The sequence below is a fragment of the Oncorhynchus mykiss genome, unplaced genomic scaffold, assembly GCF_057628025.1.
Source record: "Oncorhynchus mykiss isolate SJ-2025 unplaced genomic scaffold, ASM5762802v1 scaffold103, whole genome shotgun sequence".
Taxonomy (NCBI): Eukaryota; Metazoa; Chordata; class Actinopteri; order Salmoniformes; family Salmonidae; genus Oncorhynchus; species Oncorhynchus mykiss.
The window spans coordinates 1,335,231-1,349,706 of record NW_028322102.1 but is presented as its reverse complement, the minus strand read 5'-3'; the positions used below and the strand labels follow the sequence as shown (position 1 = coordinate 1,349,706).

The following is a 14,476-nucleotide window of genomic DNA, read 5'->3' as shown; positions in this document are numbered from 1 at the left end:
GAGAGACACACACTGTTCTATGTTCTGATCCGTTGTGGACAGATGTCTGGCTGCGTCCTGCTGCGATGCCTAGTAGGAGAGACACACACTGTTCTATGTCCTGATCCGTTGTGGACAGATGTCTGGCTGAGTCCTGCTGTGATGCCTAGTAGGAGAGACACACACTGTTCTATGTCCTGATCCGTTGTGGACAGATGTCTGGCTGCGTCCTGCTGCGATGCCTAGTAGGAGAGACACACACTGTTCTATGTTCTGATCCGTTGTGGACAGATGTCTGGCTGCGTCCTGCTGCGATGCCTAGTTGGAGAGACACACACTGTTCTATGTCCTGATCCGTTGTGGACAGATGTCTGGCTGAGTCCTGCTGCGATGCCTAGTAGGAGAGACACACTGTTCTATGTCCTGATCCGCTGTGGACAGATGTCTGGCTGAGTCCTGCTGCGATGCCTAGTAGGAGAGACACACACTGTTCTATGTCCTGATCCGTTGTGGACAGATGTCTGGCTGAGTCCTGCTGCGATGCCTAGTAGGAGAGACACACACTGTTCTATGTCCTGATCCGTTGTGGACAGATGTCTGGCTGCGTCCTGCTGCGATGCCTAGTAGAAGAGACACACACTGTTCTATGTCCTGATCCGTTGTGGACAGATGTCTGGCTGCGTCCTGCTGCGATGCCTAGTAGGAGACACACTGTTCTATGTTCTGATCCGTTGTGGACAGATGTCTGGCTGCGTCCTGCTGCGATGCCTAGTAGGAGAGACACACTGTTCTATGTCCTGATCCGTTGTGGACAGATGTCTGGCTGCGTCCTGCTGCGATGCCTAGTAGGAGAGACACACACTGTTCTATGTCCTGATCCGTTGTGGACAGATGTCTGGCTGAGTCCTGCTGCGATGCCTAGTAGGAGAGACACACACTGTTCTATGTCCTGATCCGTTGTGGACAGATGTCTGGCTGAGTCCTGCTGCGATGCCTAGTAGGAGAGACACACACTGTTCTATGTCCTGATCCGTTGTGGACAGATGTCTGGCTGCGTCCTGCTGCGATGCCTAGTAGGAGAGACACACACTGTTCTATGTTCTGATCCGTTGTGGACAGATGTCTGGCTGCGTCCTGCTGCGATGCCTAGTAGGAGAGACACACACTGTTCTATGTTCTGATCCGTTGTGGACAGATGTCTGGCTGCGTCCTGCTGCGATGCCTAGTAGGAGAGACACACTGTTCTATGTCCTGATCCGTTGTGGACAGATGTCTGGCTGAGTCCTGCTGCGATGCCTAGTTGGAGAGACACACACTGTTCTATGTCCTGATCCGCTGTGGACAGATGTCTGGCTGCGTCCTGCTGCGATGCCTAGTAGGAGAGACACACTGTTCTATGTTCTGATCCGTTGTGGACAGATGTCTGGCTGCGTCCTGCTGCGATGCCTAGTTGGAGAGACACACACTGTTCTATGTCCTGATCCGTTGTGGACAGATGTCTGGCTGAGTCCTGCTGCGATGCCTAGTAGGAGAGACACACACTGTTCTATGTCCTGATCCGTTGTGGACAGATGTCTGGCTGCGTCCTGCTGCGATGCCTAGTAGGAGAGACACACACTGTTCTATGTCCTGATCCGTTGTGGACAGATGTCTGGCTGAGTCCTGCTGCGATGCCTAGTAGGAGAGACACACACTGTTCTATGTCCTGATCCGCTGTGGACAGATGTCTGGCTGAGTCCTGCTGCGATGCCTAGTAACCTGTCTTATTGTGAAGGACACTTTACTGTCCCACTGTAGGAAAGACGTTTCAGATTTATAAACACCAGCTGCATAACATTCATGGTATTGTTGTGATTTGTTGTTGTTGTGATTTGTTGTTGTTGTGATTTGTTGTTGTCGTGATTTGTTGTTGTTGTGATTTATTGTTGTTGTGATTTGTTGTTGTTGTGATTTGTTGTTGTTGTGATTTGTTGTTGTTGTGATTTGTTGTTGCTATTTCACTGTCGTAGTTAAAGCATTTCAGTTTTGTTCATGAACCCATTTCAATGTTTTCATCCTCAGAACTTCTACAAGGAGATAGAGAGAGAGGAGATGTACATCAGGTAGGAAGAGGTCTTCATCATCATCTTCCTCAACTACACTTTTCTGTTGTTCTATTGTACTCAGTGCCTCTGTGAAGTCAAGGCCAGGTGTTTCTGTACTCAGTGCCTCTGTGAAGTCAAGGCCAGGTGTTTTTGTACTCAGTGCCTCTGTGAAGTCAAGGCCAGGTGTTTCTGTACTCAGTGCCTCTGTGAAGTCAAGGCCAGGTGTTTTTGGGCTCAGTGCCTCTGTGAAGTCAAGGTCAGGTGTTTTTGGGCTCAGTCCCTCTGTGAAGTCAAGGTCAGGTGTTTTTGGGCTCAGTGCCTCTGTGAAGTCAAGGCCAGGTGTTTTTGGGCTCAGTGCCTCTGAAGTCAAGGTCAGGTGTTTTTGTACTCAGTGCCTCTGTGAAGTCAAGGCCAGGTGTTTTTGTACTCAGTGCCTCTGAAGTCAAGGTCAGGTGTTTTTGGGCTCAGTGCCTCTGTGAAGTCAAGGCCAGGTGTTTCTGTACTCAGTGCCTCTGTGAAGTCAAGGCCAGGTGTTTCTGTACTCAGTGCCTCTGTGAAGTCAAGGCCAGGTGTTTTTGTACTCAGTCCCTCTGTGAAGTCAAGGCCAGGTGTTTTTGGGCTCAGTGCCTCTGTGAAGTCAAGGCCAGGTGTTTCTGTACTCAGTGCCTCTGTGAAGTCAAGGCCAGGTGTTTCTGTACTCAGTGCCTCTGTGAAGTCAAGGCCAGGTGTTTTTGTACTCAGTGCCTCTGTGAAGTCAAGGCCAGGTGTTTTTGTACTCAGTGCCTCTGTGAAGTCAAGGCCAGGTGTTTCTGTACTCAGTGCCTCTGTGAAGTCAAGGCCAGGTGTTTTGGGGCTCAGTGCCTCTGTGAAGTCAAGGCCAGGTGTTTTTGTACTCAGTGCCTCTGTGATGTCAAGGCCAGGTGTTTCTGTACTCAGTGCCTCTGTGAAGTCAAGGTCAGGTGTTTCTGTACTCAGTGCCTCTGTGAAGTCAAGGCCAGGTGTTTTTGTACTCAGTGCCTCTGTGAAGTCAAGGCCAGGTGTTTTGGGGCTCAGTGCCTCTGTGAAGTCAAGGTCAGGTGTTTCTGTACTCAGTGCCTCTGTGAAGTCAAGGCCAGGTGTTTTTGTACTCAGTGCCTCTGAAGTCAAGGCCAGGTGTTTTTGTACTCAGTGCCTCTGAAGTCAAGGTCAGGTGTTTTTGTACTCAGTGCCTCTGAAGTCAAGGCCAGGTGATTTTGTACTCAGTGCCTCTCTGAAGTCAAGGCCAGGTGTTTTTGTACTCAGTGCCTCTTAAGTCAAGGTCAGGTGTTTTTGTACTCAGTGCCTCTGTGAAGTCAAGGCCAGGTGTTTTTGTACTCAGTGCCTCTGAAGTCAAGGTCAGGTGTTTTTGTACTCAGTGCCTCTGAAGTCAAGGTCAGGTGTTTTTGTACTCAGTGCCTCTGTGAAGTCAAGGCCAGGTGTTTTTGTACTCAGTGCCTCTGAAGTCAAGGTCAGGTGTTTTTGTACTCAGTGCCTCTGTGAAGTCAAGGCCAGGTGTTTTTGTACTCAGTGCCTCTGAAGTCAAGGTCAGGTGTTTTTGTACTCAGTGCCTCTGAAGTCAAGGCCAGGTGATTTTGTACTCAGTGCCTCTCTGAAGTCAAGGCCAGGTGTTTTTGTACTCAGTGCCTCTGAAGTCAAGGTCAGGTGTTTTTGTACTCAGTGCCTCTGAAGTCAAGGTCAGGTGTTTTTGTACTCAGTGCCTCTGTGAAGTCAAGGCCAGGTGTTTTTGTACTCAGTGCCTCTGAAGTCAAGGTCAGGTGTTTTTGTACTCAGTGCCTCTGTGAAGTCAAGGCCAGGTGTTTTTGTACTCAGTGCCTCTGAAGTCAAGGTCAGGTGTTTTTGTACTCAGTGCCTCTGAAGTCAAGGCCAGGTGATTTTGTACTCAGTGCCTCTCTGAAGTCAAGGCCAGGTGTTTTTGTACTCAGTGCCTCTGAAGTCAAGGTCAGGTGTTTTTGTACTCAGTGCCTCTCTGAAGTCAAGGCCAGGTGTTTTTGTACTCAGTGCCTCTGAAGTCAAGGTCAGGTGTTTTTGTACTCAGTGCCTCTGTGAAGTCAAGGCCAGGTGTTTTTGTACTCAGTGCCTCTGAAGTCAAGGTCAGGTGTTTTTGGGCTCAGTGCCTCTGTGAAGTCAAGGCCAGGTGTTTTTGTACTCAGTGCCTCTGAAGTCAAGGTCAGGTGTTTTTGGGCTCAGTGCCTCTGTGAAGTCAAGGCCAGGTGTTTTTGTACTCAGTGCCTCTGTGAAGTCAAGGTCAGGTGTTTTTGGGCTCAGTGCCTCTGTGAAGTCAAGGCCAGGTGTTTTTGGGCTCAGTGCCTCTGTGAAGTCAAGGTCAGGTGTTTCTGTACTCAGTTCCTCTGTGAAGTCAAGGCCAGGTGTTTTTGGGCTCAGTGCCTCTGTGAAGTCAAGACCAGGTGTTTTTGGGCTCAGTGCCTCTGTGAAGTCAAGGCCAGGTGTTTTTGGGCTCAGTGCCTCTGTGAAGTCAAGGCCAGGTGTTTTTGGGCTCAGTGCCTCTGTGAAGTCAAGGCCAGGTGTTTTTGGGCTCAGTGCCTCTGTGAAGTCAAGGACAGGTGTTTTTGGGCTCAGTACCTCTGTGAGGTCAAGGCCAGGTGTTTTTGGGCTCAGTGCCTCTGTGAAGTCAAGGTCAGGTGTTTCTGTACTCAGTTCCTCTGTGAAGTCAATGCCAGGTGTTTCTGTACTCAGTTCCTCTGTGAAGTCAAGGCCAGGTGTTTTTGTACTCAGTGCCTCTGTGAAGTCAAGGCCAGGTGTTTTTGGGCTCAGTGCCTCTGAGAAGTCAAGGCCAGGTGTTTTTGGGCTCAGTGCCTCTGTGAAGTCAAGGCCAGGTGTTTTTGGGCTCAGTGCCTCTGAGAAGTCAAGGTCAGGTGTTTTTGGGCTCAGTGCCTCTGTGAAGTCAAGGCCAGGTGTTTTTGGGCTCAGTGCCTCTGAGAAGTCAAGGTCAGGTGTTTTTGTACTCAGTGCCTCTGTGAAGTCAAGGTCAGGTGTTTTTGGGTTCAGTGCCTCTGTGAAGTCAAGGCCAGGTGTTTTTGGGCTCAGTGCCTCTGTGAAGTCAAGGTCAGGTGTTTTTGTACTCAGTGCCTCTGTGAAGTCAAGGCCAGGTGTTTTTGGGCTCAGTGCCTCTGTGAAGTCAAGGCCAGGTGTTTTTGTAGTCAGTGCCTCTGTGAAGTCAAGGTCAGGTGTTTTTGGGCTCAGTGCCTCTGTGAAGTCAAGGCCAGGTGTTTTTGGGCTCAGTGCCTCTGAAGTCAAGGTCAGGTGTTTTTGTACTCAGTGCCTCTGTGAAGTCAAGGCCAGGTGTTTTTGGGCTCAGTGCCTCTGTGAAGTCAAGGCCAGGTGTTTTTGTAGTCAGTGCCTCTGTGAAGTCAAGGTCAGGTGTTTTTGGGCTCAGTGCCTCTGTGAAGTCAAGGCCAGGTGTTTCTGTACTCAGTGCCTCTGTGAAGTCAAGGCCAGGTGTTTTTGTACTCAGTGCCTCTGTGAAGTCAAGGCCAGGTGATTTTGGGCTCAGTGCCTCTGTGAAGTCAAGGCCAGGTGTTTTTGTACTCAGTCCCTCTGTGAAGTCAAGGCCAGGTGTTTTTGTACTCAGTGCCTCTGTGAAGTCAAGGTCAGGTGTTTTTGGGCTCAGTGCCTCTGTGAAGTCAAGGTCAGGTGTTTTTGGGCTCAGTGCCTCTGTGAAGTCAAGGCCAGGTGTTTTTGGGCTCAGTGCCTCTGTGAAGTCAAGGCCAGGTGTTTTGGGGCTCAGTGCCTCTGTGAAGTCAAGGCCAGGTGTTTTTGTTCTCAGTCCCTCTGTGAAGTCAAGGCCAGGTGTTTTTGGGCTCAGTCCCTCTGTGAAGTCAAGGCCAGGTGTTTTTGGGCTCAGTCCCTCTGTGAAGTCAAGGCCAGGTGTTTTTGGGCTCAGTCCCTCTGTGAAGTCACAGTCTGCCCTGGCGGTCCATCAGTCTGCCCTGGCGGTCCATCAGTCTGCCCTGGCGGTCCATCAGTCTGCCCTAGCGGTCCGTCAGTCAGCCCTAGCGGTCCGTCAGTCAGCCCTACCAGTCTGTCAGTCTTCTCTAGCGGTCCATCAGTCTGCCCTAGCGGTCCATCAGTCTGCCCTAGCGGTCTGTCAGTCAGCCCTAGCGGTCCGTCAGTCAGCCCTACCAGTCTGTCAGTCTTCTCTAGCGGTCCATCAGTCTGCCCTAGCGGTCCATCAGTCTTCTCTAGCGGTCCATCAGTCTGCCCTAGCGGTCCATGTTGCCGTCTAAAAAGCGTTTTCTGAGATAAAAGGAAAATGTCACCATGAACTGCATCAGTCCACATCTGAAGTGGTCCCCTATTGCCTATATAGTGCACTACTATTGACCAGCACCCTATTCCCTACATAGTGCACTACTATTGACCAGCACCCTATTCCCTACATAGTGCACTACTACTGACCAGCACCCTATTCCCTACATAGTGCACTACTATTGACCAGCACCCTATTCCCTACATAGTGCACTACTATTGACCAGCACCCTATTCCCTACATAGTGCACTACTATTGACCAGCACCCTATTCCCTACATAGTGCACTACTATTGACCAGCACCATATTCCCTACATAGTGCACTACTATTGACCAGCACCCTATTCCCTACATAGTGCACTACTTTAGACCAGGACCCACAGAGGGCTCTGTTCAGCAGTAGTGCACTATGTAGTGACTCGGGGACCATTTCAGACACAGTTGACCTGTCTCTGTCCATATTGAAGCCCACCAAGCTGTGTACCGTTGTCACCACGGTAACCCGTGTGTCCTCTGTCCGTTGTCACCACGGTGACCCGTGTGTCCTCTGTCCGTTGTCACCATGGTAACCCGTGTGTCCTCTGTCCGGACAGGTACCTGTACAAGCTGTGTGACCTCCACAAGGAGTGTGACAACTACACTGAAGCTGCCTACACACTGCTGCTGCACGCTAAGCTGCTGAAGGTATTCACACACACACACACACACACACACACACATACACACACACACACACAGACACACACACACACACACACACACACACACACACACACACATACACACACACACACACATACACACACACACACACAGACACACACACACACACACACACACACACACACACACACACACACACACATACACACACAGCTCAGATACACAAACACTCTCTCTCTCTCTCCCTTCTCTCTCTCTCTCTCTCTCTCTTCCTCTATGTATCTCTCTCCCTCTCTTTCCTTCTCTCTCTCCCTCTCTCTCTCTCTCTCTCTCTCTCTCTCTCTCTCTCTCTCTCTCTTCCTCTGTATCTCTCTCCCTCTCTTTCCTTCTCTCTCTCCCTCTCTCTCTCTCTCTCTCTTCCTCTATGTATCTCTCTCCCTCTCTTTCCTTCTATCTCTCCCTCCTTCTCTCTCTCCTATATGAATTGATAGTGTAAATGTGTGTCTTTTAGCGTCTGTTGAATAGCACCAGTTGTAGAGGACAAAGCCCCAGTCAGCTGTAATCACATAGATGGCTCTTAACCTTGCAGTGGCAGAGGTGTAACCGTGAATATCAATGTGTTGGGGAACAGGATCTGGATAGCAGAGATACGTCCAACCGTGTTTTAATCCTCCCTCTGTCAGGAGAGGACTGATGAGATGAGGAGAAGAATGGAGAGAGAGAGAGAGAGAGAGAGGAGAAGAATGGAGAGAGAGGGGACTGGGGAGAGAGGAGAAGAATGGAGAGAGAGAGAGGAGAAAAATGGAGAGAGAGGAGAAGTATGGAGAGAGAGCGAGAGAGAGGGAGGGGTCTGGGGAGAGAGGAGAAGCATGGAGAGAGAGAGAGGGGACTGGGGAGAGGAGAAGAATGGAGAGAGGGGACTGGGGAGGGAGGAGAAGAATGGAGAGAGAGAGAGAGAGGGGACTGGGGAGAGAGGAGAAGAATGGAGAGAGAGAGAGGGGACTGGGGAGGGAGGAGAATAATTTTAGAAAGAGAGAGAGGGGACTGGGGAGAGAGGAGAAGGATGGAGAGAGAGAGAGGGGACTGGGGAGAGAGGAGAAGAATTGAGAGAGAGAGAGAGGGGTCTGGGGATAGAGGAGAAGAATGGAGAGAGAGAGAGGGGTCTGGGGAGAGAGGAGAAGAATGGAGAGAGAGAGAGAGAGAGAAGGGACTCGGGAGGGAGGAGAAGAATGGAGAGAGAGAGAGAGAGAGAGGGGACTGGGGAGAGAGGAGAGGGGACTGGGGAGAGAGGAGAAGAATGGAGAGAGAGAGGGGACTGGGGGAGAGGGAGAGAGAGGGGACTGGGGAGAGAGGAGAAGAATGGAGAGCGAGAGAGGGGACTGGGGCGAGAGAGAGAGAGGGGACTGGGGAGAGAGGAGAAGAATGGAGAGCGAGAGAGAGAGAGAGGGGACTGGGGAGAGAGGAGAGGGGACTGGGGAGAGAGGAGAAGAATGGAGAGAGAGAGGGGACTGGGGGGAGAGGAGAAGAATGGAGAGAGAGAGGGGACTGGGGGAGAGGGAGAGAGAGGGGACTGGGGAGAGAGGAGAAGAATGGAGAGCGAGAGAGAGAGAGGGGACTGGGGAGAGATGTTGTATCGGTCTCAATGGCGCTGCCCATGTGCTCACAGACGCCGTAATAGGACGGATGCAATGTTGCGAACTCTATACATCTCTATGGGACAACGGGACACAATGAGGAAGAATCTCATTTCTTATTATTATTATATATATATATTTATTTCTTATTATTATAATGTTTTGCCATTTCAAACCTGCTGGGGCTTTCCCCAAATGCTGCAAAGAGGGAGACAGAGATAAAAGAGAGAACAGGAGGTTATTATACTGTAAAATGTGATAGATTTTTCCAAAGCAGAGCCTGGAGGTTAGAGTCTTTCTTCAATCTGTGTCATGAATTGGTTTGTAGGAAGCTCAACTGTCTTTCTGTTTTTAGTCTCTCTATGGTCCACTATATAGATAATGTGACTGGTCTCTCTCTGTGGTCCACTATATAGATAATGTGACTGGTCTCTCTATGGTCCACTATATAGATAATGTGTCTGGTTTCTCTGTATGGTCCACTATATAGATAATGTGACTGGTCTCTCTATGGTCCACTATATAGATAATGTGACTGGTCTCTCTCTGTGGTCCACTATATAGATAATGTGACTGATCTCTCTCTGTGGTCCACTATATAGATAATGTGACTGGTCTCTCTCTGTGGTCCACTATATAGATAATGTGACTGGTCTCTCTCTGTGGTCCACTATATAGATAATGTGACTGATCTCTCTCTGTGGTCCACTATATATATAATGTGACTGGTCTCTCTCTCTCTATGGTCCACTATATAGATAATGTGACTGGTCTCTCTCTGTGGTCCACTATATAGATAATGTGACTGGTCTCTCTCTGTGGTCCACTATATAGATAATGTGACTGATCTCTCTCTGTGGTCCACTATATATATAATGTGACTGGTCTCTCTCTCTCTATGGTCCACTATATAGATAATGTGACTGATCTCTCTATGGTCCACTATATAGAAAATGTGACTGGTCTCTCTATGGTCTACTATATAGATAATGTGTCTGGTCTCTCTATGGTCCACTATATAGATAATGTGACTGGTCTCTCTATGGTCCACTATATAGATAATGTGACTGATCTCGCTATGGTCCACTATATAGATAATGTGACTGGTCTCTCTATGGTCCACTATATAGATAATGTGACTGGTCTCTCTGTGGTCCACTATATAGATAGTGTCTGGTCTCTCTCTGTGGTCCACTATATAGATAATGTGTCTGGTCTCTCTCTGTGGTCCACTATATAGATAGTGTCTGGTCTCTCTCTGTGGTCCACTATATAGATAATGTGACTGGTCTCTCTATGGTCCACTATATAGATAATGTGTCTGGTCTCTCTCTATGGTCCACTATATAGATAATGTGTCTGGTCTCTCTCTGTGGTCCACTATATAGATAATGTGACTGGTCTCTCTATGGTCCACTATATAGATAATGTGTCTGGTCTCTCTCTATGGTCCACTATATAGATAATGTGTCTGGTCTCTCTCTGTGGTCCACTATATAGATAATGTGACTGATCTCTCTATGGTCCACTATATATATAATGTGTCTGGTCTCTCTCTATGGTCCACTATATAGATAATGTGTCTGGTCTCTCTCTGTGGTCCACTATATAGATAATGTGACTGATCTCTCTCTGTGGTCCACTATGTAGATAATGTGACTGGTCTCTCTCTGTGGTCCACTATATAGATAATGTGTCTGGTCTCTCTCTGTGGTCCACTATATAGATAGTGTCTGGTCTCTCTCCGTGGTCCACTATATAGATAATGTGACTGGTCTCTCTCTGTGGTCCACTATATAGATAATGTGACTGGTCTCTCTCTATGGTCCACTATATAGATAGTGTCTGGTCTCTCTCTGTGGTCCACTATATAGATAATGTGTCTGGTCTCTCTATGGTCCACTATATAGATAATGTGACTGGCTCTCTCTGTGGACCACTATATAGATAATGTGACTGATCTCTCTCTGTGGTCCACTATATAGATAATGTGACTGCTCTCTCTATGGTCCACTATATAGATAATGTGTCTGGTCTCTCTCTCTATGGTCCACTATATAGATAATGTGACTGGTCTCTCTCTCTATGGTCCACTATATAGATAAAATAATGTACTACGAGAATTATCATTCCTAGTCTATATCCCAAATGGCAGCCTATGGTTCCTGGTCAAAGTAGTGCACTACGTAGGGAATAGGGTACCATTGGCCATAGGGCCTTGGTCAACGTAGTGCACCAGGTAGGGAATAGGGTACCATTGGCCATAGGGCCTTGGTCAACGTAGTGCACTACGTAGGGAATAGGGTACCATTGGCCATAGGGCCCTGGTCAACGTAGTGCACTACGTAGGGAATAGGGTACCATTGGCCATAGGTCCCTGGTCAACGTAGTGCACTACGTAGGGAATAGGGTGCCATTGGCCATAGGGCCCCGGTCAACATAGTGCACTACGTAGGGAATAGGGTACCATTGGCCATAGGGCCCTAGTCACTACATAAGGAATGGGTTGTGATTTGGGACACAGACTTGTAGGAAACCTGGCTGAGGAAGTTGAATTTACAGCGTCAGTGTGATTGATGTCGTTTCAGCACTTCCAGAAATAACTAGGTGACGATGGCAACGTGAACACCTCTCCTCTCTTTAATCACGGAGGAGCTGCTCAAACTATAACGGAATCAATAATAACCAACGTCCTGCAGGACGTAAACACCTCTCCTCTCTTTAATCACGGAGGAGCTGCTCAAACTATAACAGAATCAATAATAACCATCGTCCTGCAGGACGTAAACACCTCTCCTCTCTTTAATCACGGAAGAGCTGCTCAAACTATAACGGAATCAATAATAACCATCGTCCTGCAGGACGTAAACACCTCTCCTCTCTTTAATCACGGAAGAGCTGCTCAAACTATAACGGAATCAATAATAACCATCGTCCTGCAGGATCCCTTTAATTCAGGCTGTTTGACCTTTAACCTTAGACTCCATGTAAAGGAATCCAACCTTCCTTTATATAAAAGCTAGTCTCCAAATCCAAACAGGATCAAGACTTCGTTATCTTGCTTATTGGCCAATGGAAAGTGGCCCGGTTCCGTTTGGATTTCCGAGGCTGTTTCTAAGCCCACAGTACCGTCAAATCTGCGAGCCGTTGCTTTTCTCCCACAGTGCACTGTACCGTCCATGAAAATGTGGAGGTCACGTCACTTCAACAGACGGCGCCAGCTTTGCTATGTAAATATTGACTCCATCCCATATGGCACCCTATTCCCTATATAGTGCACTACTTTTTTTTTTTTTTTACAATGGCCCATTCCAAAAAGTTAGTGCACTATATAGGGATTAGGGTGCCGTTTGGGACGGCCCCCGCTACCTAATTCGATTTTACCTAGAGATCTTTGCGTTCTCTCTTGTTCAACAACAGCATGGAATGTCAGTTACGTTACCGTGGCAATGAATCAGTTGTGACAGGACCTTAGTAGGGTTACCGAGGCTGGGACCGGGGAGCCAATAGGATCGCTGCATCTAGCCTGTTGGCCGGCCTCTTTCCAGCCACTCACAACGTTAATAATTAGAGTGGGTAGAGAGACTGGAGGAGAGGACTGTGTGGTCAGCAGAAATGTTTCCATCTCCCTGTTGTTTACAGAATGAAGCACAATGTGTGATAATTAATATGGTTTTATCACTGCATAAATCAATATCTGATGTGTTAATGTAGCTTTTCCATAAGTTATCTCTCTCCTCCTCCTCTCCTCATCCCTCCACTCCACCTCTCTTTTCCTTCTCTCCTCCTCCTCCTCCCACCTCCTCTCCTCCCTCCTCTCTTTTCCTCTCCTCCTCCCTCCCCTCTCCTTCCTCCTCTTTTCCTCTCCTCATCCCTCCTCTCCTCCCTCCTCTCTTTTCATCTCTCCTCTCCTCCTCTATTCTTCTCCTCCTCCCTTCTCTCTATTCCTCTCCTCCTCCCTCCTTTCCTCCTCCCTCCTCTCCTCCTCCTCCCTCCTCTCTCCTCCTCTTCTCCTCCTCTTCCCCTCCTCCCTCCTCCTCCCTCCTCTTCTCCTCCTCCCTCCTCTCCTTCTCTCTCCTCCTCTCCTCCCTCCTCTCCTCTTTCCTCTCCTCCTCCCTCCTCTCACTCTCTCTTTTCCTCTCCTCCTCCCTCCTCTCCTCCTCCCTCCTCTCACTCTCTCTTTTCCTCTCACTCTCTCTTTTCCTCTCCTCCTCCCTCCTCTCCTCCTCCCTCTTATCCTCCTCCCTCCTCTCCCTCCTCTCCTCTTTCCTCTCCTCCTCCCTCCTCTCACTCTCTCTTTTCCTCATCCTCCCTCCTCTCCTCCTCCCTCCTCTCACTCTCTCTTTTCCTCTCCTCCTCCCTCCTCTCCCTCCTCTCCTCTTTCCTCTCCTCCTCCCTCCTCTCTCTCTCTTTTCCTCTCCTCCTCCTCTCCCCACTGTAGATCAATGTTTAGCTCTATTGAGGAATCTGAATTCTGATATAGTCTGATAGAGTATACTGCTCAGCTACAGTTAATATTATACTATACAGGGTCTGTTCTATAGAGGTAACATGATCTGTATCTACAGGGTCTGTTCTATAGAGGTAACATGATCTGTATCTACAGGGTCTGTTCTATAGAGGTAACATGATCTGTGTCCCTGCAGTGGTCTGAGGAGCCGTGTGCAGCTCACCTGACCCAGAGAGACGGCTACCAGGCCTCCACACAAGGACAACTCAAGGACCAGCTCTACCAGGAGATCATCAACTTCTTCGACAAGGGCAAGGTACCTAGAGGGAGGAGGGTGATGGGAGGGGGGAGAGAGGGTGTGTATTAGAGAGAGAGAGATAGTGTGTGTGTTGGTGAGAAAGTGAGTGTTGGTGAGAGATTGAGAGGTGAGGAGGTGGTGAGAGGGGAGGTGGTGAGAGGGGAGGTGGTGAGAGGGGAGGTGGTGAGAGAGGGGTGGTGGTGAGAGATGGAGGTGGTGAGAGAGAGGGGGGGTGGTGAGAGAGAGAGGGAGGTGTGAGAGAGAGTGGGGTGGTTGAGAGAGAGAGCGAGGGGTGAGAGAGAGGGGGGTGAGAGAGAGAGAGAGAGAGAGAGAGAGGTGTGAGAGAGAGGGAGGTGGTTGAGAGAGAGACCGAGGGGTGAGAGAGAGGGGGGGTGGGAGAGAGAGAGAGAGAGGTGGGGGGGGCTGAGAGAGAGAGAGAGAATGGGGTGGTGAGAGAGAGAGATGGGGGGGTGTCCAGAGAGAGCGAGAGAGAGAGGGGGAGTGAAAGAGATAGAGAGGGGGGGTGTCCAGAGAGAGTGTGTAGGTCTGGTGAGACTAAAGAGGTAGACAGAGTTAGTGAGCTGCACCTTTTTGTTCAGCGTGTTCCAGATGTTTTGGGACCTGTTCTATCTGATCCTCCTTCAACAGAGAGGCAACATGGAGACGCCTAAAACATCCCGTCTCTCCTCTATAAGCCCTCTATTGGCCCTCCTCTATAAGCCCTCTATTGGCCCTCCTCTATAAGCCCTCTATTGGCCTCCTCTATAAGCCCTCTATTGGCCTCCTCTATAAGCCCTCCTCCTCTGGAAGCCCTCTATTGGCCCTCCTCTATAAGCCCTCTATTGGCCCTCCTCTGGAAGCCCTCTATTGGCCCTCCTCTCTCTCCTCCTTGCCCCACCAACCACCTTCGCTTCTTCTCTCACTCTCCCTCCCATCATCCTCTCCCTCCCATCCTCCTCTCTCCCATCCTCCTCTCCCTCCCATCCTCCTCTCTCCCATCCTCCTCTCCCTCCCATCTTCCTCCCTCCATCCCCCTCTCCCCTCCTCCCTCCTATCCTCCTC

At 49.3% G+C, this 14,476-nt stretch overlaps 1 protein-coding gene across 4 annotated transcripts in view; it reads left to right on the top strand.

The window, feature by feature from the left end:
• The window catches only part of LOC110513667 (dedicator of cytokinesis protein 1), a 636,864-nt gene that overhangs the window by 480,490 nt on the left and 141,898 nt on the right, over positions 1 to 14,476 (top strand). For all 4 annotated transcript variants that reach the window (XM_090228873.1, XM_090228870.1, XM_090228871.1 and 1 more), the window contains exons 36-38: positions 2,041 to 2,081; positions 6,963 to 7,053; positions 13,313 to 13,432. In XM_090228873.1, the coding sequence (XP_090084999.1) occupies positions 2,041 to 2,081; positions 6,963 to 7,053; positions 13,313 to 13,432 (252 nt within the window). The remainder of the gene's footprint in view (positions 1 to 2,040; positions 2,082 to 6,962; positions 7,054 to 13,312; positions 13,433 to 14,476) is intronic.